At 38.3% G+C, this 24135-nt stretch overlaps 1 protein-coding gene across 1 annotated transcript; it reads right to left on the bottom strand.

The window, feature by feature from the left end:
• Nucleotides 1-309: 309 nt before the first annotated feature.
• prodhb (proline dehydrogenase (oxidase) 1b) lies at nucleotides 310-20832 on the bottom strand. The gene is given in 18 exon segments (XM_038293798.1): nucleotides 310-699; nucleotides 3810-3889; nucleotides 4021-4120; nucleotides 4878-5053; nucleotides 5210-5325; nucleotides 5328-5355; nucleotides 5673-5833; nucleotides 6527-6618; nucleotides 7348-7451; nucleotides 7554-7632; nucleotides 7767-7857; nucleotides 7860-7889; nucleotides 10252-10284; nucleotides 15561-15701; nucleotides 15704-15762; nucleotides 16865-16871; nucleotides 18386-18644; nucleotides 20760-20832. Coding segments are annotated over 18 exon segments (1761 nt in total). The 5' UTR covers nucleotides 20781-20832; the 3' UTR covers nucleotides 310-515.
• Between the last annotated feature and the right edge of the window lie 3303 nt (nucleotides 20833-24135).

The raw sequence follows: 24135 nt of genomic DNA, 5'->3' as shown, positions 1-24135 counted from the left end.
AATGAAAGATTTCAAATATAGAATCCGTCCTTTGCTGCAATTTAAATCCAGTCAGTTGTTTTTATGATTGTTTTCCCTCTCCAAGATAAATGGAGTAATAAAGAAGGATGTCCACCCTAGTGTTGTTGACATTTTAGGGAGTCCTTTTGGAGCTGTAAAGATGTCCCCTTGATGGATAACAGAGCTCTACAGATAGTAGAGTAACAAAAATGAGGAATGCTGTTAGGACCTGGGGTGGATAAAGAGAGAAATAGGGAACAGTAAGAGCCCTTGGATGGGTTGAAGGTGTGTGAAAAAAATAAAACTCCACACAGTCCATGGAACTTTATTAGGAAGAACTACAGGGCACTGTAAAACAGAAAATGCACAAAGGGAAAGTTGGAGCAGACAGCTGCATCAATAGTAGTTATCAAGCTAGAGAGAATGGTTCATGGTATCTACTGCTTAGTAAAGAAAAAAAAAAAACCCTGAAAAAGCTGACAAACTCTCCTCTCGGGCCTCTGCTTCTACTGTCTTCAGTACACCGGTCTGTAGAGAAGCCCCCCAGAGACAAGTATAAGTTTCAGCTGATTCCACAGCCGGTCTTTTTGGGCCCTTTCAAAAAAGCCTTGGTTCTCCCGTGCCCGCTGGGACAAGTAGGGCATCACCTCACTCACCGGCCCAAAGGGGAAATACTTGTAGACGGAGAAACCTGCCTGGAAAAAGACAATTAAAAAAAAGAGATATTCTATCATTGCATAAAAACATGTAATGCTTGAGTTTTGTTTTTGGTCCAGGAGCCTGTAGTCTTAAACTAATCAAAAGTTTTATAGTTTTATAAATATTACAAAGAAAGCAACATTTTTTGGGTCCATGACATTAAATTCATAATATTACATGAAAAATGTATGAAGCAATGATACAAGATTTTAATGCAGTTAATATTTTACTTCTTTAAAGTTTAGAATATTCAGGAAACGGTGCATCTGTGCTCCTTTTATCAGTCTGCTCTGTCTGCTAAAACCCTCCGTCGGTCTAGGATGAAGGCTGTTGATGCTGAGCCTTGTTCTGCTGGAGGTTTCTTCCTAGTAAGCTTTCCTTTACACTCTTGATATATGCATGCTCAGCAAAAGAGATTGCTACATATTAACATTACAATGCAAACCACTGTCGAGTGTTGCTACAGATGCTCCTCCACAAGGAACAAATCCTGCAAAGTCAATGACTCGATGCAATCGGCTGGGTTTCTTAGAAAGAAAACTTTCAATTATTCTGCTTGTATGATTAGAATTAATTGTATTTAAAAAGGGCCTTGAAATTGCATGTGTTTTAATTGATGCTATTCGATTAAACTGAATGAACTTTTATGTCCATCCAACTAGCTGTAGTGGACAGAGGGAAATCTGCCTTTGCAGATAAAAAAAGTAAATTTCAGAAACTGTGTTAAACTTAGAAGATGTATTTTTTCGAAAATAAGTTAAAACCATGGTATTCTTAGACGGTATTATTATACCATAAGCAGGGGCGGATCTAGAAAAATATTTATGGGGTGGCGAGAGGGGGGCAGGAATTTTTGAGGGGTGGCAACATATGGCATTTGTTTACACTGAATTTAATCACAGTTATCATATACATAATACATCGTACAATGTGATCTCACTTAATAGGAGATAGAAGAATGATAACACTACTTCTAGAGGGGCCTTATGACAGGAAAGGTATTAAGGTAAGACACAGGTGCTGAGTTCGCAGATGTGTGAGATTGACTGTCAGAGAGGCAGCTTTGCAGCATTTGCACAAGAAGAAACTATAGAAAGAAAAAGTTACCCATCAGAGATCTATGGACTGAGCTGGACTAAAGTGAGCATAACTACACAGTAGAAATAAATGGGTCAAGGCACCCAAACAAGGTACTGGACATCCATGTAATGTTTACTCTGAACACACATTTACCCCATTTGGTCCTCAGTAACTTGACATACAGCAGTTAAGGCAACATGAAAGGGACATTTCATGCATGTAGATCTGCTATAGATAGAGCTGCTGTATCAACAAATCAACAAAAAGGCAGGTACTGTATGTTACCTCCAAAACTCCACAAATCTGAAAAGAAGCAACATAAAAATAATTTTTTCTTCCAATCTGTAAAAGTATAAAACATTTTGTGAGTAGCTTCATACAGGTCATTTCTGAATAGTTTCATACTATATAAAAAAGAAACAACAACACTGCTTCGTATTAAGCAGGATTTACACCAGTATCACATTTTTACATTTACTTTTAACACTTTTGGTTTTATTAAAGGAAATATCAGATTTTCTCAGGTGCCAAAACAAAATGTAACAGCTCTGTAAAGGCTCACCAGAGAGCATAACATAAAGTTAACATGACTATAACAGCTGAATGCAGTGATTTCCATGTTGCTCAGCAAAACGCTTCACAACTTTATTTAGATCCAATGCCTTTGTGCGTTTTGATTTGAGTACAACCAAACTTGATACCGGTAATCTCTTTTCTGTCATAGTTGACTGCAAATATGTCTTTATGAGCCTGAGACGTCAGGCCTAACTAACATCATAGATAGAGAAATAACGTTCTGCAACCTGATTTTTATCATCTCAAAATCAGCATTGCAGCTATTCTAGCAACATTGTGCTTTCATTATGATTTCATTTCTCTATAGATAGTTAATCAGTTTTTACCTGTTTCATCCTGTGTCTCCTCTCCCCATGACCCCTGGATCCCTCGCTTTGCCCCATTCGGTTTTCAAAACTAATCAGTCTCAGTCGCTCTTGCGTCATCTCGTGCTGCATTCACTGCAGTCCGACATTAGAAATTAGCGGTCGCAATTCTCAAATTATCCATAATAATAATAATTTATAAGCCTCGCCACCCCTACAGCCAACTGGGGTGGCAGCAGGGGTGGCAAGGCTGTCATTTAGGGTGGCAATTGCCACCCTATGCCACCCCAGTAGATCCGCCTGACCATAAGGATACTATGACTATGTCTGCAGAACATGAGTTTGAATTTTTATTTCAGGCTCCCCCCAAAAGGAAATCTGACAAATGGACTCTTGCTGTAGCTTCAGCTCTCTGCTGCATTAACTTTGAAGTTGTCAGGTTTGCTGCTGAGCATAACAATTTTTTTTTCTTTTCACTTGGGGTCTACATTTCAGATGAATGTTCAATACAGAATCATGGGTATAACACATCAAACCAGACAGCTTGAGGCAAAACAAAGTCTTGACAAAATCCTCCAGGCTAGCAATATTCCTTAAACACAATTTCATAGAAAATACAAACATTTTGGAATTTTAGTGAAAAACAAATAAGGAAAATCTCAGCTCCCCTCTTTTATTTTTGCCTTGGAAGCCAATGATTCCAGTCCAGCTGCACTCTCTCTTTAGAAAGCAACAACATGAATAGGTGTGTGTCTGCCAGGTCATTTTATCCTCAGCTCCACATTGACAGACAACTGCCTGCCAGTGTGTCTGTCTGACTGACAAATAAAGTGGTGAGAAGTAACAGTGACGCTTCGTTAGGACAGCTGGTCAATACTGAGGTGTCTCAGTTCATATGTCAAATTGTAGACTGGGGGATGGCTTTGACATGTGAAACGTTTGTCCGTGTAACCTATAAGGTGCCTGAGTGTAGCTCGAAGGTCTTCTCGGATGCAGCTGAGAGCTACAGGGGAGGGAGAAAAGATAATGCACATCCTGCAGAAGCTGGACTGGAACTCACCAGCCACTGTTACATAAGGCAGGAAGAATTGTTGCCTTGTCCCTGTATGACCGTGGAAGAGAGTGGACAGAGTGTTGTGTGTTTCCTCACCCAGTGGGAAGCTGATCTGATCACACATGCCCAGTAGTTGACCAAAGAACACCTTGTTCTCTGTTGGTAATGGACCCAGCTCCTTCATTTTGAATGGTTGGAACAAACAAATCAAATTAGCGCAGTTCCTGAAACACCTGGTCTAGAGGGAAATAGCAGTTTTTAAACGCTTTAAAAACACCATGCGTTTAGGAAGAAATCTAATCTCACCTTATTAGGGTGTATTAGTGTTTTTTTTTAAGTATGAGAAGCAACCATAACATTGGCCTTTCTGTTAAGAGCAATCTCATCAAGCACATAGTACAAGCACCTTGACAAAGGACCAAAAAAAAAAAATATGAACAGGAATTGACTGTAGAAGTTTCTATTATGCCATCTGTGAGTCTCATTTTTGTGTTTGCTTGTCTATTTCTTTGAGTCTGTAGTACTTCTTGATTTTGGTGTAAATTTGGATTTGCATGATGTTTGCACCAACTGACCACCTTAAAATCATAACTAGCCAAAATGCGTTTTCAAAATGCGTTTCCAAAACTATTAAGTTTCAGACCAGGGGCAGAGCAAGCAACACCATATAGGAGAAACAGCAAAGGGACATAACATTTTGAAACAATTTTCATCAGTTGCTGAATTACTTAATTGGCCAATTCTCATTTAGAAAGTATCAATATCCTCTGCTGACATGTCTTTCCTTTTAATGGTAAATACTGTTAATTAGTGCTACTAATATGACTATTTCATAAATTAGACCATGTTATTTTAACTAGAAAAGTCAAATTTATTTTTAATATACTGGTTAAAAAAACAACACGTGGAGATTATCACAGTATAACTTATTTTTCTTCTCCCCATTTTCTGATTTAACAGTTGGGTTTATTCTCAGTTTCCTTTTTTTAAACTAGGAAGCAAAATTTCTGTTTCTAATTTAGCTGGAGAAATTACACAATACTTATAATGAGATTTGTAAAATTGTGACTTTTTTTTTTTTGCACTAACTAATCCAGTTTGAGACAGTGGATTCAGTTAGCTGAAAGCTTTCAATGTGCAAAGAAACAAGCTCCGGCTCAAACCTGTAGTACATCCTGCTGGTAGATCCATAGTCAGGGTTAATAAGCTCCTCGTATTGCAACTTCTTTGCTCTCTCTTGCTCCTGAAACATGTATGCTCAACACATCAGCTTAGCAGCAAAACACCCACCCACCCTTTCAGACAGTTCCACATCCATAGCTACTTTATTGTAGGCTTCCTGAAGAATAGAAAAGGAAGAGCAGGTGAGATTTTGTTGAGGTTTAACCAGTTCCACTACACCTCTAGAACTCTACATTTGATATTCTAACCAATTCACTGAAAATTCTGTCCAACCCATGAAAGTAACTGTGTGTTGATGTCCTGTGGTTCTGACCTTTAAGGAGCACTGGTAGGTGTTGAAAGTAACCGCCTTTTCTATGTTGTATATCCTCTGTGAATCCAACATAAGTTTGCTGATTGCTGGTTGGAAATAGGCTTGCTCTTTATCACCATTAAATAAATACTATTTTCTAATGAAAACTGCAACAGGATATATGTCATTAAAGTTAATTAATTTCCCCCTTAATGTGTTTTTTCTTTCCAATAAGAATCTGTATTTTTGTTTGGTGTTTGTCTTTTTTATAATTTGGACTTCTGAAGAGACAGGGAAATTAGTTTTTTCTTACAAAACGCAATGCATTGCCATACTTTTTGCATTTTGTTTTGTTATTTTTTAGGACGGACGGACAGAAGGACAGATCGGCAAGTGGATGGATGAATGTTAACCAGAGATACGTGCCCATACAATTTTTATGACAAGAAATAAAGTGTAGAGTTTGTATCTGACTTCTGATTACCTTTGCAAGTACATCAAGGCGCTGCAAGGTCCTCTTTAATTGTTTCTCATCCTCTACTGTGAACATTTGCAGCACAGGCTCTAGTTTACTGAGCTGTGGAAAAAGAAAGAAGAGACTGAAAGGATAACAGCATGATATTAGCCCATCATCATGTATCCAGACTAAAGGGATAAGGGTTGGCGCAGAAGTAGCTACCAGCAGAAAAAGGATTCAATTCCAAAACCTAAAATTAAAGTGACATTTTAAATATATTTGAAAAATACAATGAAATGTAAAGATTGTTGTTTTTTTCATTTTGTCACCTTAATACATACTCCCTCACATATTGCTCAGTAAATCTCAGTGCTTGCTTTTCTCTTTTGAGAAAATCAAAATTAAGAACTTGCTTAAAAAATACTTGAATCCTAGCTGCAGCAGCCCTATAATGTGTTCACCTGGTGCTACTGACAACATATAGTGTCTCAACGTTATCAATTACAGATTTATTAAGTTTGCAATAAAGGAAGACCGATAAAATCAGCTATTAAAGCTAAGGCATAAAATGCATGAATCAGTTCCTTGCTAAATTGGTTTTAACCCGTTGTGTTTTGTGGAGTCTGGTTTAAAGTATTATGCTGCTAGGACCTTCATGTTTGGAACAAAAAGAGGATCTGGTATCATCTCTTGATTCAGTTAGACTGTATGTCTATGCACCTGTCAGGAATGAAATGGAGGAATATTAAATAACTGCATTGAGGTATGATATTTGTGAGGGTGTCTTTTTTTTTACTTACCATTGAAACAACTATGAGAAAGTTTTTCTTCTGTGTCTAAATGGAGATGTGGTATTCAGTGTGATGTTCAGTGTGCCTAACCTTCTGATTCTCCCTTTTCTTACATAAACCAGCCATGGAAGTCACCTTTTGCACCCAGTTTGATCATCAATTCCTGTAATACCAAAAAACAGCTAATTTTCTATGCCCTCATACATGAAACAAGGTGTATGACATATATTAAAATCATAATAGTGCACAGAAGCTATGAAATCTTTGTGCCTGAAGAGGACATAATAAGATGTAATAAACATGCACATCCTTCTATTATAAATCACAGTGCTTGTGGAAATTAGCGCACCTGGATTAGGCCTTATTTTCAATTAATGATCAATGCAAAGCGCATCAAGAATGCTAATGAGAAGTAATGTGCCTGTAGATCTCTGACTCTGCACAGGAAAGATGAGAGGAAGAAAAAGAAATGGAAGTCTTGGATACCATCATCTAAAGGCTAACAGGTATGCATTTGCCATATGTCAAATTCTGTTTGCTTCTGACTTTTCTACTGGTGTTGCATTTTAGGTGTTGCTCATAACACAATTTTATAGTCTAAAATCTAATAAGTTACTCTCAGCCTTGAATAAGACCAAAACAGTTTTTCCCACTTTAATTCAATTTAACACAGAGGAGAAATTGTAGATAATATGAATGTGCTTTCAAAGCTATCCTATTTGAAAAATTTCATTAGGCATGTACTTCTTTCTTTAGCTTAGTCTGCTTGTGCTTTTGTTTTTTTCAAGTACACTGATCCTTTTCCATGTAGGAATCAATAAAATGCTTAATTTGACTTCATTTAAATGTAGCTTGTAGGACACTGAATAAAAACATATCTGGATTTAAAGAAGAGGAAGAATCGCCCCTGCAGCTCCATCCTCTGCTCCAAGGCCTTCATCGCATCTTTGCCCTGCTGAGATGCCAGGAATTTGAAAAATTGCTGCCGTTTCATGAGGACCTCCGAGAAATGGAGCTTTGCAGAAGAAAAAGTAGTAAAGATCTTATTCTTCTCTCCTGCAACTACTCTTTGAGTCAGATTGTCACACTGAGCTATAAAATGCCAATTGCAGCTTACCAGAAAATGGTGTTGTCCTAGAGCAGTCATTTTAACTGCAGAAAAACAATCCATGGAACTCCCTCCTATGGAACGGGCAATTATTCGATAATGAAGTAAAAAAAAAAATCAGATAGTAATTACATGGGATTACATATAGAATCCTATTTAATATAAAGACTTATATAAAAAAAATACCACCATTTTATTTTTAGATGTAACAAATTTAGATTTCACACCAGAAGCTTTGACATACATTTAGTTTCATCAGCAAGATATTTGCAGGCTCCGATCACTTCCTCTTGATTCCCACCGAACCGCTTGCTGCTTCATAGTTTTTCTCTCTGTAACCCTCGCCTGGGGATGAAAACAAATTTGCATGCCTATTTCATCTAATTGCATCATGTGCTTTGTTCATAACTAGAACAAAACAAGCCCACTTACCTTTGCTCCCTTTCCTTGCAGATATACATGATTTAAAAAAGGAGTGTTAAGAAAATCAAGTTAAATGTCTCATCATTGGGGCAACATTAGAAGGCCAATGTTTGGGAATTGCCACATCACTATTGTTTCATCCTTGTGGTGTAGCAGACTGTCATTCTGTTTGACAACCTTACAACCTATGTTGAACATCGTTGATGTTCAATGCTGACCCTCCACTGGGCTTTGAAGCATCACTCTTCACTTAACCATTTCCCCTTCCTCGGAGGTCACACTTAAACAGCTGACTAAACTCTTTGTTTTATTTTGCAAAATGGATGCACTTTGACTAAACTGCTTTGAAAGAGTTAAATATCTTAAAACACAAATCATTTACATGAAATAACAAAATGTGCTTAGATACCTTTATAGTACATTATGAGTGAGTAATCAGTTTTATCATTAAAACATCAAATAGGAAAAATACTTGAAATGACTGCCTTTTTCCCCTCATAAAATTAATGCAGGATTTGTTTCTTTTTCTAGCATCCCCCTTTTCAGCTCACAAGGGAGCTAATCAGGTTCGGTTGACTAAATAAATGTTTTACTCTTGCCAAAGAATAAGTCCAAAAATTAACAAAATAACAGGAAGTTCGTAAAGGGTTATATAAAATTGCAAATTGATGAACCCTAAAACTTCTTAAAAAAAAAAAAAAAAGTCTGTGGACCAGCAAAATAAAAGTTTAACTCTTTTAAAGGAGTGCATTCCATTAGGTCAGGTATAAAAAATTGACAAAACTTTTTAGAAAAGCAAAACATACCTACGGTACAGTCGAAAAGGGTGGGGAGAAAAACAGCAAGCTCTTGTCTTGTTAGTTTGTAGTTATTTGACCCACTTGCAAAATCAAACAGGAAAACAAGTGAGTTTTAATGTTTTATTTACAAAAAGCAAAAATGATCTTGAAGCGAAGAACCGCTGGAAGTCAATTGAACTTTCTGGTTGGTCTGAGGGGAGAGAGCAGGCTGATCTGGAAGGAAATTGTTTGATGACAACTGATGACTGATTTTGCTTACTTGAGAGATGAAGGAGAGGTAGCATGGCTCTGTAAATATTTGATCCAACATGCTTTGCAGATTGTACTCCAGAGGTCTGTATTGACCCCAGAGTATACAGTGGTAAGTAATGAACACATCACCATTTTTCTCAGTAAATATATTTCTAGAGGTGCTATTGACATGATATTTTCACCAGATGTCGGTAACAATCCATGCAGTCAACACATACAAAGAAATCAAACCATAGATGTCCAGAAATTGAGTTAAGTGTAATAAAGTGAAATGGCACAGGGAAAAAATATTAAATACGTGAAGAAAGGGAGGTGCAAAAAGGTATGGAAAGCCACGACACCAGCGGAAATCTCTCAGTAACTCAGCTCCTTCATTCTGAATAGTTGGGACAAACAAATTCAATTAGTTCAGTTCCTAAAACACCTAGTAGTAAGGCAGTCCTGCCCCCTTGTCAGTTCATTGTTTAATCCAACCAAAATAGCATTGAACAACTAGATTGGTTGTGTTTCCAACCAATCTATTCTTAGAATCAGAGATGGGAAGTAACGAAGTACAAATACTTCGTTACTGTACTCAAGTAGATTTTTCTGATATTTTTATTTTACTTTACTACTTATTTTTATGGCGACTTTTTACTTCTACTCCTTACATTTTCACACAAATATCTGTACTTTCTACTCCTTACATTTTAAAAAATTGGCTCATTACTTTAGTTTTGAATCATTTCAATGGAGTTACCGTTATTATTTTTCACGTCATCAATACCAAATTCAATCTAATTGGATGGGAATCTACGTTGCATTTGACGCACCACTACAAGATGAATCGACAGATTCGGCAGTATTCATTCGCGGCAAATCATCGCAGCTTGGTGGCGGTGGCGTTAGCATAGTAGTATGGACGACGAGATGATTAGAAATGAACACAACGGAGATCTAGTCCTATTGGCAGACATCCATTTAAAATGTAGGCAACGGCATGAAAAAAGTGGTTTCTACTTTTACTTTTATACTTTAAGTAAATTTACAAGCCTGTACTTTGTTACTTTTACTTGAGTAAAGAAGTTTAATCAGTACTTCCACTTTTACCAGAGTATTTTTTAACACAAGTATCTGTACTTTTACTCAAGTACGGAAAGTGAGTACTTTTGCCATCTCTGCTTAGAATACATCAAAACTCTCTCCAACAGACCCCAACTCTCCTATCAAACTCCAACATCTTAACTGAATACCGAGGCTTTTTAAATGCCCTGCTGAGGTTGACGGCCGATTTGAACCACATCCGAAATGGTCATGTGGTACGGTGGAGTAGCCAGGCTTCGGACGTCATCAATAATGGCTCCTCCCCTACATGAAGCAAGCCTCAATACACGCTTCGCGGAACGCCCCCTCCACCACTTGACACACACCTCAAAGCCTCAGTTCATCTCATAGCATCACTGAGTGAAAAGAATTATCAGAGGAGTTTTCCAGAGCCAAAGACGACTAGTGGAGAGCTTCAGAAAAATTAGAGCGAAGAAATGTTTCAAAGAATACAATAAGTAATGCATTCAACCCCCATGGCATGTATGCAAGTGTGTGTGTATATATATATATATATATATATTTATATGTATAAAAACTGTTTTCTCACCCCTCGTGGGGTGGTATGTCTCATCCTCAAGCTCGGGTCCTCTACCAGAGGCCTGGGAGTTTGAGGGTTCTGCGCAGTATCTTAGCCGTTCCTAGGACTGCACTCTTCTGGACAGAGACCTCTGATGTTTTACCTGGAATCTGCTGTAGCCACTCTCCTAGTTTGGGGGTCACAGCCCCCAGTGCTCCAATTACCACTGGCACCACTGCTGCTCTTACTTTCCACATCTTTTCTAGCTCCTCCTTCAGCCCTTGGTATTTCTCAAGCTTCTCCTGTTCTTTCTTCTTGATCTTGGGATTGCCACATCTATCACTACTGCCTTCTTCTGCTGTTTGTCGATCAACACGATGTCTGGTTGGTTAGCCATCACCTGTTTGTCAGTCTGGATCTTGAAGTCCCATAGGATCTTAGCTCGGTCATTCTCAACTACCTTAGGAGGTGTCTTCCATTTTGACCTTGGGACTTCCAGCCCATACTCATGGCAGATGTTCCTGTACACTATGACAGCTACCTGGCTGTGGCGTTCCATGTATGCACTTCCTGCCTGCATTTTACACCCTGCTGTTATGTGCTGTATTGTTTCAGAGGCATCTTTGCACAGTCTGCATCGGGGGTCCTGCCTGGAGTGGTAGACCATGGCCTCTATTGATCTTGTACTGTACATATATACACTATATTGCCAAAAGTATTTGCTCACCTGCCTTGACTCACATATGAGCTTAAGTGACATCCCGTTCCTAATCCATAGGGTTCAATATGACGTCGGTCCACCCTTTGCAGCTAGAACAGCTTCAACTCTTCTGGGAAGGCTGTCCACAAGGTTTAGGAGTGTGTTTATGGGAATTTTTGACCATTCTTCCAGAAGCGCATTTGTGAGGTCGCACACTGATGTTGGACGAGAAGGCCTGGCTCTCAGTCTCCGCTCTAATTCATCCCAAAGGTGTTCTATCGGGTTGAGGTCAGGACTCTGTGCAGGCCAGTCAAGTTCATCCACACCAGACTCTGTCATCCATGTCTTTATGGACCTTGCTTTGTGCACTGGTGCACAGTCATGTTGGAAGAGGAAGGGGCCAGCTCCAAACTGTTCCCACAAAGTTGGGAGCATGGAATTGTCCAAAATGTCTTGGTATGCTGAAGCATTCAGAGTTCCTTTCACTGGAACTAAGGGGCCAAGCCCAGCTCCTGAAAAACAACCCCACACCATAATCCCCCCTCCACCAAACTTTACACTTGGCACAATGCAGTCAGACAAGTACCGTTCTCCTGGCAACCGCCAAACCCAGACCCGTCCATCAGATTGCCAGATGGAGAAGCGCGATTCGTCACTCCAGAGAACGCGTCTCCACTGCTCTAGAGTCCAGTGGCGGCGTGCTTTACACCACCGCATCCGACGCTTTGCATTGCACTTGGTGATGTATGGCTTGGATGCAGCTGCTCGACCATGGAAACCCATTCCATGAAGCTCTCTGCGCACTGTTCTTGAGCTAATCTGAAGGCCACATGAAGTTTGGAGGTCTGTAGTGATTGACTCTGCAGAAAGTTGGCGACCTCTTCGCACTATGCGCGTCAGCATCCGCTGACCCCGCTCCGTCAGTTTACGTGGCCTACCACTTCGTGGCTGAGTTGCTGTCGTTCCCAAACACTTCCATTTTCTTTTAATACAGCTGACAGTTGACTGTGGAATATTTAGGAGCGAGGAAATTTCACGACTGGATTTGTTGCACAGGTGGCATCCTATCACAGTTCCACGCTGGAATTCACTGAGCTCCTGAGAGCGACCCATTCTTTCACAAATGTTTGTAAAAACAGTCTGCATGCCTAGGTGCTTGAATTTATACACCTGTGGCCATGGAAGTGATTGGAACACCTGATTCCAATAATTTGGATGGGTGAGCAAATACTTTTGGCAATATAGTGTATATATATATATATATATATATATATATATATATATATATATATATATATATATATATATATATATATATATATACGCTGCTTCTGCTGCTCAGACGTGCTGCAGGTCCTTTTGCTGCACCTTGATGCATGTCAACCATTTCCTTTGCATGTAAACTAGCTGATTTTGCTGCCTCTTCTGCTTGCGGTCTGAACTTAACATCACTGTTGATGAGAAAGCTGCTCAATTTACCGAATGATCTATGTTCCCACCCTCACCTATGGTCATGTTATCGCCTCGGGGTCCCCCCCAGAGCAGCTGAAGGAAGTGTGTGTGGATCGAAAAGTCTGGGCATCTCTGCTTAGATTGCTGCATCCATGACCCGACACCCCGGATAAAGCGGAAGAAAATGGACAGAAAAAGCTGCTCAGTGATCTGAAAGAAAAACAAAAAAGGTTTAAAAATGAACTGTAGGACAAATTTATCTGAGACATGATGAGGATGGATCAACGCATCTACAGTATACAGTTTTATTAATTGTTTAAGTGTTTACATGGTCTTGTCCCTCATTAGCTGTTAAACCTGATTTAAAAGTGTAGTACCTCACTCTCTCTCAGGTATATTGATGCGTTACTGTTGTTTTATCCCAAAGCCAGAAGGAAGTTGAAAAGAGAGCAAATGTTTTCAGTCAGTGCCCCTAAATTAGATGCCATTATAAATAAGAGGCTGGCTTACTTGCTGTTATTATGTCCTCTCTTAAAACATTGTTTCTGGTAACTCAGTTAGTTTCCTATTATTTCACCTTTTAATTTCGTTGATTTATCTACTCTTATTTCTGAACTAAAGAGTGCCCCTCACAATCTACATATAGCCCCTGAAGTAAGGTGACCAGATTTCTGTAATCTAATCTGGGGACATTTCCACCTCATAGATGAAAACGAATGCATTTTACGAAAATTAAAATAGGAAATGGGGACAGCAATGTTTTCATACATTTTTGCTTATTTATTAATATTCTAACAAAAATCAAGTGTGAAATCCAGGAATGCGCCTCTTCCATTTCCTAAGATAAATAATATTAATCAATAGATAGTGGTTATTAGTGCTATCTGGTCATTCCGACTTCTCTGTCTTCTTCCCTTGTAAGCAACATAACATTCGGTTCAGGGACAGGCCAAAAAATTAAAATGAAACTTTTTTATATATATAAAAATTTAAAAACTTTTTTTTTCCGCATAATGATATCTATAAAAAGAAATGGCCTTCAGTTGTTTATACTGCATCCTGGACACCTGCAGTGCATTGGGTAGCCTTCAACAGCCTGGATTAAAATCCGTGTCACTATTAGACAGTTATGTTAGATTTTTATATTCCGATTAAATTACAGCCATTAAAAAAGATCATTTAATCTGGATCATTCTCATAAGCAGTTTGAAGCAGCCACAACAAAAATATATGTTTTGTCATTACATGTATAGATGAATGAAAAATAAGCTTCAGGGCCAGGATATAAATAATGTGTCCTTTAATAAAGTTATGGTAAAACCTAATAGGAATATATTTTCACAATCATAAACCTATTTTCTATTCATGTGTGCATAGATACAGCTGTGCTTTTCATTATAAATAAGCCATTATTGTTTTTGATAAAATGTAAATGTAAAGATTATATGTTGCTATTTATCCCTCCCTGTTACAAAAATCCACAACAAAATTAACAACAAAAATATTTGGGCAGAGGAGCAAGAAGGGAGGAACAGCGGAGGCTGTTCCTCCCTTCCTAGTTGTATATGTATAGTTGATACAACTATTCCTTATTTGTGCACATTAATTATTATTTTGATAAAAATCCTTGGAACGCTTGATGGTGTACCATATTAAGTGTGTCTCTCCTATATCTGCACCTGGCTCACTTACACCAGAAAAACAGCAAAACCCCAGAGACCCTAGCAACAATGGAGTTGAGGTAATACATTTATGCATAAAAGATGGGCCAAAATGATCTACATAAATACCAAAGACTGATTAAAGGTTATCAGTGATGCAGTTAATGGTAGGTTGTTAATACCAACCAAGCATAGCAGTCATGAGTAATATAGAGAAAATGATGTTTTTTATATAAGGCTGAGATGGTTTAGATTAACTTTTTAAACCTTACTAAATGAAATCAAACTTTGAATGCAACCTTTTATTTTAAATCATGGTACCTCTGCCCTGTCTTATATTAATACATCAAACATAAAGCAAAAAACTGTGAAAATAAATCCTTAAGAGCAGTGTTCTTTCATACACTGTACATTTCAGGCATGTAGGTTGTAATAAAGTGTATGGATATGACAACCAAAACAGAAATTTCTTAATGTTGCAGTTAACACTAGTCAGTTGTCACTCTAACCACCCAGCCATAAAATACAACATTTTATTACCTTTTACCTTTTAAAACATGAGGTTTCATAGAACATGTACAAGGTCAGAATTTCAGCTCAATAAATATGTTAAATAAATCTGAAGAAAGTTAAGTTTTATATTCACCTTCTAAGAAATGCACATCCAAAGATTTCCTTTTATTCACAAAACTGGCTCCAGTAACAGAGAGGTTGGTAAGGTTGTCCATATTTAATCTTGGACTGTGAAAATGTTCTAGTTATTTTACATATGCATGAACGCTCAGAGCAAAAACTGAAGCAGCATTTCTGCTGTCTAGAGAATGCAGTTGGGTAAAGATTTCACTGTCAACCAAGTTTATATTAGAAGGCAGATCAGATCAGATAGCCGCAGCCTTGTGCTGCTCATGTGACCAAACAAGTGACACAATACTGCTAGTCCAAATGGGGTTCCCACAGATATGCCAAGACATCATGGTTAACATCATAATCTTAATTCTTCAACAGTTCTACTCCTATTTTTTTTTCCTTTTGAAGTTTAATAATTTCTGAAATTTACATTTATTTTATATGTCATCAGTCTCTAACTTATACTGAATACTTTCTCTTATAAAACAAAAAAAGTGTATTCCTCCTTCAGATTTTCTTCTTTGGGGCTGATGTCTTCCACTGCATTGTAGACCAGGATGGAGCCTATGCCAAAAGCCTGGTTCATCTGGATCAGAGGTTTGATGGATATGTGATCGTCCCAGGCAACAAACTGGCCAAGGTCATCTTCATGAGCTTATTAAAAACCTTCTGGCCAAGATTTTATTTTTTCCCTTTTTTCCTCTGTCTAGGAAAAAAGGGAAAGCATTACTTCATTTTTAGATTATGAGATATATAGTGAAAGCATGGCATTCAATTTGTGTTTATTTATCTAGCAACGTAGAAACATAAAAACTGACCATGAGGTGTCAAATATTACACTGCTGTTTTTTAGCTGATGTAGTTGTTATGTTCATTCGGAAGTATTGAAAACCACTGAGGCGTAAATAAAGTTTGTGATAATCGCCAGAATGTAATGTCTGCAGAATATGTCTTTATAATTCTTGAAATATCACTGGGTGGACAGTCATTAGCAATAAATGTCAGCCAATTACCTAAGTACTCTGCATTCATGCTCTCTTTGCCAGAAATACAATTAGTCATAATTTTGTTTTGTGAAGTGAAAATAGTTTTAGGTAAAGTACTTAGATGGTATACAGAAAACTGCAAATATGTTGATTTTGATTCAGCATTTTGATTCTGCCAAAACAACAAATAATGTAAGTCTGATAGGCCATGGCATTGTCAGCTCATCACAAAATAATATTCCTAACAATAGTCTGCATAAGTGCATGAAGAAGGAAAATGCTGGAAAACATTCCTATACTCATATATTTAATATATGTTTAAAATAGAGCCTAGGCGGAAGTTCAATTGAAAAAACTCATTACATCCGCCTCCGACACAAGCTAATCAGCTTAAACCACTCCTCCATGAAAGCCCACTCAGCATCCAGAGTTTATCTTTAAAGGTCTCCAATCCACAACACAGTCTGCTACCCAAAGCGCAGGCAGTGGTTGCGCTTTGTCTCACTTTGATTCAGATGACCCTAATTCATTGAGGTCATTCCTCCACCATCGTATACTATAGCTGAAGCTTCATCAGAGTGTCATTCCTCCCGGACTCTTACTGCGTCCTCTGTCTCATCTCAATGGGTTCTGCAGAAGACCGCCATTTTGAGCCTGGTTCTGCCAGAGGTTACTTCCCAATGGGGAGTTCTTCCTCACCACTGTTGCTTAATTCTTGCTTATCATGGACAGGTTCACGCAACCTGTGTTATCCAAGTTGGACTTTCATCTTCCAGGTCTGTAAGTAAAACACTAGCATCAGCTCACGCAGTCCACTGGATCTCTCCATACAGCTCAAGCACACCATGTCATCAACCAGAAGTCTATGGACTGACCAACTTTATCTATCTCCACTCCACCACCAGTGTCAGGCCAGGGGGGAAACATCCCTATTCTTTAGCCCTGTTCATGCATATCAAACAAAATTAAGCACTAATGTTTCCTGCCGACGTCTGAGCACCAAAGACTAAAGTATTTCATTGATAAAATTCTTCTAATTTACTTTTTCATTCCAGGTGAGTTTTTCAGATTGAAATTTAAATAGACAGTACACCTTCTTGACAATACTTTTGTTTCGACTGCAAGAAGTCAACATTAACCTTAAAGTCGTAGAGAAGTCATATTTAAATTTAAAATAATTTTGGCTTAAACATGTGTATAAATGTACTCTTTATCAGACCATATTGTCCCAAAAGTTAGAACATTTCTAATAAAAAAAAAAAGCCGGCTGCAAGTCTTCTACACCCAACCAAGCTTCTGCCACCCTGGCGTCCTCTTCCACAACAACTTCATCCCCACTTTCCTCCTCTAAATAAAAAATGCATGATGGAGGAGACTCCTCCATGACCTCCGACACAAAACTCTCCTCCTCTTGCATGTTGAATATGTCCATAGCGTTCCTTGACAGCGTCATTGCTAAATGCTGCTTGGTCCCAATGTAATTCCCCATTGGGAACCTACTAGCACTAAGTTACTAACTGTTTAGCAAGATGCTTCCGAGACATGGGCCATAACCAAATTTGCTTGCAAACTTCCCCCACAACAATCCTGCCCCCCTTGATAAATGACCAATCACATTCACTTTGTTCACTCGTGTTAAGTCGGGCACCACGCGCGATAATTCAGAACTGCAACCGTTGGAACAGCCGCTTCCCTACTCGACTTTAATCTTAACTTTTGGCAGTTTTGACAAAAAAAGATAAATATCAAATTATTTTATTTAATATAGATTAAAGATGGATAACATGCTATGATATTTTATAGTGTAAGCAAATAGAAACTTTAATACTGAACCCTGTAGTCTGTTTTATAAATAGCATCTGGCTTACATTATTCAACACAAACATGCAAGGACAGGTTCCAATTTGAGACAAGGGTGTATTTTATGATGTTTAGGTGGTTAGCAGGCTGAAACACTAAATTAGTTTAAACAATATAGTGGTTTTCAGTTTATGGTTTTAACCTATCACTGTTTTCATAGCATATATTTTAAAGTTTAGCTTTAAGTTAGCTACAGTGATTGTAACCAGAACATTTGCATGGAGAGAGTGTTATCAGCAACGTCTTTTTATTAAATCATAATTAGTGTAGCAGGATAATGCCTGCAGACAGTAATTAAGTAGGTCGGGTGTCCCTGCCAGTTGCTCCCTTTGAAGTTTAGAAACATCCAAATCTGAGTTATATGTGTATCATACATAGTTACTAATGTCATACTGTTAAATAAGTCTGAGCCCACCAAATAAGAACTGCAATCCCTAGAAATAGCTTGATTTCTTTATTACTCCAACTGATTACCACCTTTATTGTTATCAACCAGGATGTCATAGGAACAAAGATGAAACACCACCAAACTTCTGAGCAGCTTTAATGAGTCTTTGCTCCTGTAAGCCTCCTGGCTTTGCTCAAAGTCCACTGAGATCTTGTTAGCAGGGGAGGAAAAGTTACGGCGGCCTCCCCAAGCTTTCCCACACTTCCAAGGATAATCACAAGGATTCCAAGGATAATGCAGACAGGCCGATGGACGCTTGGCTCTGCTCCAGCTTGGGGCATGGTTCGCCTGCAGGGTCGTCGAGATGGAGAAAAAGATGGACCGGAGTCTTCGGTTTAATAAGAACAGCTTTAGGTTATTTTCTGCATTTGCCCTCTTGGGGGCTGGTATGGCTTTGACACAAAACAACTGGTAATGATATGGTAGAAGTGAATGAAGCAATTAAGTTAGTGAACCATCTTGCTACTTCCTGGCACACTACAGTGTAAATAAACAAGAAGTCGATTTGACAGAAGAGAATCACCTGATTGGTGGAAAGCATGTGACGCTCTTGCCTCTGCTCTGAATGCAGCTTCTCACCTCAGTTTTCAAAGACAAAGGTTTTCCAGTGCTTGATAATGGCCCATGTACTGATGTAGACCGGCCATCATTACAGTTGTTCTAATAATGTATTTTGAGGTTTTCAAACATAAAAATAAAAATTTAAGGTAATATAGCTTTGCATTTGAATTCAAAGTCAGTCCGACTTTGGAAAGATTATTTTTGTATTTCAGAAGTAGCCAGTGTTTGAAAAGCTTATTATCGAGAACATAAATAACATACAGTGGCCTGTGTCATTCTGAAGACAGAGACCCGGATGACTGACTGATTTTTAGCATACAATCGCTGCAATTTTATAAACAACTTTGTTTTGTTTTTCATAGACTGACTGTTATATTTGTTTCATCAATATTATTTGTATCTCCTTCTGTTTATAGGGGATTGCAAGGTGTTTCTATACCAGAAAGTTCTAGAATTTCACTAGAATCTATTTGTTGCCACATAAAACCAGAAAAAATGCACCAAAGATACTTGACTTATCTTAATATCTGTATTGGGGAGGAGCAGCAGCACTAGCAGACTCTATGAAGGAAGGCTTTATCAGCTTCTTCCGTATATAATTTCTTGAGTTATGGTCCAACTATCATGATCAAAGGTAAGGGTTGAAATGTGTATAGAACTGAAAATGGAGAACTAGCTTTCCTTACAATAGACTATTAGCAGCCTTCACATTCCCACAAACCATCATCTGCTTCATTCTACCAACGAGTTCAGTTCAGTTCAGTAGCTTTTATTTGTCCCAGTATGGGCAATTTTTGTGTAGTAGCAGTACACCTTTCACACACACGTTCACATTTCACAAATCACAGATAAAAAAACACACAAAAAAAACACAAGAAACATAAAATATTTAAAAAGGTAAAAGTAAGGTGGATAAAAGAGAGAGAAAAATAAAAAATAAAAAGTAAATAAATATATGCAGTGCAGGGGATGAATGAGAGCATAGGCCTATATGCGTGTAACATATGGCTATCTGCTTTTCCTGGTAGAGTTTAGCAGCCGAACAGCAGAGGGAATAAAGGAGTGTTTGTATCTGTTGGTCCAAACTGGTGGGTATTTAAATGTGATTCATTAAATGAATTGAATGAATCACACTATCATCTGGAAGTTTGGAATAAAATCCCTTTTGTAAAAAAATCATAATTATAGAATTTATAAAATAATTATAACATTTTGTATTGCTGCATTTTTGCTATTTGTGTTGCAGATTTGTTTAAAAACACATCCTCAGTTGCATACATTGTGCATCTATTTTTAATAAAGCTGGAGTATCATGAGAACATGTAAAAAAAAATTTATGGTTTGTGACAACATTTATGTTACTTTCTCAATACTTCATTTGAGCTTTTATCTATTGTACAAATTTCTAATCCACCTTAATAGATGGATAAATAATTCCACTTGGACAGTTTTTTATGGGGCTTAATTTGGACATACTGAAGCAAAACACATTCAAACTATCAAACTAAAAGGAATTCTGGTGGCATTTACATTTTTTTATGAAAAAAAGGTGTTGATAAAATGTTTCTATTTAGGCTGCAAGATCAGTAAGTAGCTCAAGACATATCCCCCCAAAAAAAGAACATGCAGGTTGAGTTTTGCCTTAACAACTTCAGCCTGCCTATTTTAAGTGATAAACAGTTGTTTTAAGCAGTTGTGTTGCTGGGTCAAGTCAGTGTTAAAAATATGACATTATGAAATTTGATTTTAGAAAGAGAATTTGAAAATGCAAGGAGGTGCATGCATGGTGACGAAGTGGATAGCGCTGTTGCCTTGAAGCGAGAAGTTTCCAGTTTCGATTACCTGCCCAGGATCTTTCTGCATAGGGTATGCATATTCACCCTGTGCATGTGTGTCTCCGGAAAGTCCGGCGTCCTCCCACAGTCTGAAAACATGACTGGTGACCTGTCCAGGGTGCACCCCACCTCTTGCCCATATACTGCCAGAGACAGATGTGCAACCCTGACAGAAAAAGTGAGAAAAGATGGATGGATGGATGGATGGATGGATGGATGGATGGATGGATGGATGGATGGATGGATGGATGGATGGATGGATGGATGGATGGATGGATGGATGGATGGATGGATCAGTTAGTTTGAATATTTTAAAAATACACCATCTTGAAAATATACTGTGAAGTTTAATAGACAGTGTTGTTCATTAAGGGTTTTTTTCAGTTTGAAAGAACAATATCCAGGTATAATACATTTTATCAAGACTACATATCTGTACAAAAAACTTTCTTATCAGTCTATTAATACCCTTAAAGTTGTATAAAGCATCCTTGTTTAACAAAGAAGTCCCATTCATTGCCTGTCAAACCCGCAGAAGCTGAATTTCAGTATCCCTGCTCTACTGATCCTAAGATCGTTTTATTTTTAATTTCTTCTCCAGTGGCTAACCTTTTTATCTCCCTCCTGAGGTTTCTGAATCTGTGGCCGGTTGCTTCCTGTTGATCTCTGATTATTTTCAAAAAATCCTTAAAGTTTCATCTGTTGTTTCTAGGTAAACTTTGGGGTTCTTGGAATAAGACAGTTAATAGGGAGCATCTATGTGTAATTAATCTCAGTATTAATCCAATTATTTATTGAAGGCTTCAAATGTTGCTTTGTTTTGTTTTTTTTTTCTATCTGAACACTATGTTTATAAAAGAAACAGTTAATGGACCATTCTAATGGTACAGAATCTGAAAAGATCCACAACTTAAGTATTCATAACCGTTGGTGGTGTTCTCTTGAACATTGGCAAAAAGAAACCATTGTTTAGGAAAAAAAATGGATCATTGCAGGTTACCTCAAGCCAACAAACGTGGAAAAATGTGGGGATTTTGATAGGACCTAATGTTTGTCTTTAGGAGTTTTAGCAAAATAAATGGTGACATTTAAAAGAACCAGAACCAGCCAGCAAAACCATGCTCAGTAAGAGAAGTGATCTCCCAAGGCCGGCTGCGGTTTAAGGAGACAGAAGCAGACATGTAGAAAGACGGAAACATACAAAGGGTAACTGTCAATCAGCTCCACAGGCGGCCCCGTCCAGGAAACAAACAGCCAAGCAGACAAGCTCCAAGCCAGCTCCCACAGCAGAGGATGAAAGAGAGCACATAGAGTTAGTCACAGTAAGAGAAACAGAACTACACTGAAAAACCGGCCAAGCTCCAACATCTATCAACAAATGTGTCAATGGCAGCAGCACAGCTGTTATTTCTCTCCAGGATGGTGTCACAGCCAAACAGGAACAGACCAGCTGAAGCTAATATGATAAGAAAAAGCAGAGAGAGCATAACGTTAGCAATGCTGTCATTTATAAATGTTTTAAATCACGTTGGGTCCGGATTAGCCAGCTGGGGGGTCCAGGTCCAGATCCAGATTGCGGTCCGCTACTCCGTGACCTCTGTTGTAGTCTATGTAATGGGTTAGCTTCATCTGGATTTATAGACAGATATAGCTGAGTATTAAAAGCATAACTGTGGAAATTAATCCAATGCTGTCTGATTGTTCAATTCGGAGCATATATATAGTAACGAGAATTGGTCCTAGCACTGATCCCTGTGGTACTCCACAGGTAACCCTGGTGCATGAACAAATATCATTAAAGTGAATAAACTAATATCAGTCAGATAAATAGACTTTTAATCAGCCTAGTGTTGTTACCTTAATTCCTACAAAATACTATAAATCCCTTTTATTGTCCCACACTAGGGAAAATTCATTCACTGCATTTGACCTATCACCTTGGGGTAGCCTAGTAAACTAGCGCCACCCGCCAGCGGCCAAAATAATTTTTGCCTGCAAGTGATCTAGCCTCGATCAATGCCCCAGGCCCAAGAACTAACTGGCCAATCACAACGCAGAGATTTGTTTTTAATTTTTGGATGCAAAGCGGGTGGGGTTTTGAGGGCGTGACGACAAAGCTGCACGACGCTGGAGAAAGCACAACAAGGAAGATGGCAACAACTAATGAACAGTTGTCGTTGGACTCAGCTTTGGAATCAGTTTTTGAAGGATTAGACTTGGGGTTTTCATTGAAACGTGAGCAGGAAGAGGCTCTACGCTCATTCATTTTTAAGAAGGATGTATTTAGCCATTTTAACGAGAGCTGTTTCAAATGCTGTTTGTTTACACAACCCCACCAGCTTTCTGTCACGCTTACTATGTCACAGTCAGTTGCGCCCATTGATCAAAGCATTGGCTAATAGGCACAGACATGGTTTGAAAGACAACAGGTTGTTCTCATCAACAATCTTCCGATGTCTCATTCATCGGGGCTGGACTAAATTACAAATTTTGTCTCACCTTAAGTCTGGTTTATCAGGCTACCCTTGGAGAGCAGTGGGCTGTCACTGTGGTGCCCAAGGAGCAGTGTGGGGTTAAGGATTTTGCTCAGGAACCCAGAGTGGAGGCAATGGGGATCGAACCAGTGACTTGCAACCTTCTCAGAGCAAAAGTGGCACTGGGCCAACACTCATTCAAGTCTCTCTGAAAGAATGTTATGATCAGTTGTATCAAATTCAGCACTGAGGTCTAATTAGCGACTTTCACCAGAGCGGTTTCAGTGCTATGATGAGCTCTAAAGCTGAACTGAAACTCTTCAGAAAGTTCATTATGGTGTAAGCTGTCACACACTTGTTTGGCAACTATTTTCTGAAGAATTTCAGATAAGAAAGTAAAATTAGACAGAAATCAGATGGAATACTTCTTAAAATATCTTGATTGGAACTGGATCTAACATACAAGTTGAAGATAATAGTTTTGCTAACTCTGAAATTTCAACAACAGTTAAATGTTAACAGTTTATTTACTGACTGCAAGTTTGTGCCATTGAAAGCAGAAGCAGTAATCTTTAGTTGTGTTAGAAACTAATAGAGACATATCCCTGCCACACTTTTTAGATTCCCATTTCTAAACAGGTATACAGAAAATGAACGACTTGCCTTTTTCATGGAAAAAAAAAGGTCCTCAAAGTTTTCTTTTAAATCTAATACATTATATCATAATATGCAGATGTAACAAAATAACTACATTTTCATTTCACTGAGAAACATTTTTATTCACAGTAAAGGTTACTGGAGGTGCCATGTGTCAGTTTCATTTATTCCTGAGGGGGGGGCTATTGTACCATTTGAAACGCTTCTGTCTTTCAGCTACAAACAAAGACCCTTTTCTATAAATTATGATCT

The sequence above is a fragment of the Cyprinodon tularosa genome, unplaced genomic scaffold (assembly GCF_016077235.1).
Source record: "Cyprinodon tularosa strain WSP-4 unplaced genomic scaffold, ASM1607723v1 ctg109, whole genome shotgun sequence".
Classification (NCBI taxonomy): domain Eukaryota; kingdom Metazoa; phylum Chordata; class Actinopteri; order Cyprinodontiformes; family Cyprinodontidae; genus Cyprinodon; species Cyprinodon tularosa.
Note: the sequence above shows the minus strand (reverse complement) of the source record. Positions and strands in the feature narration are given on the sequence as shown.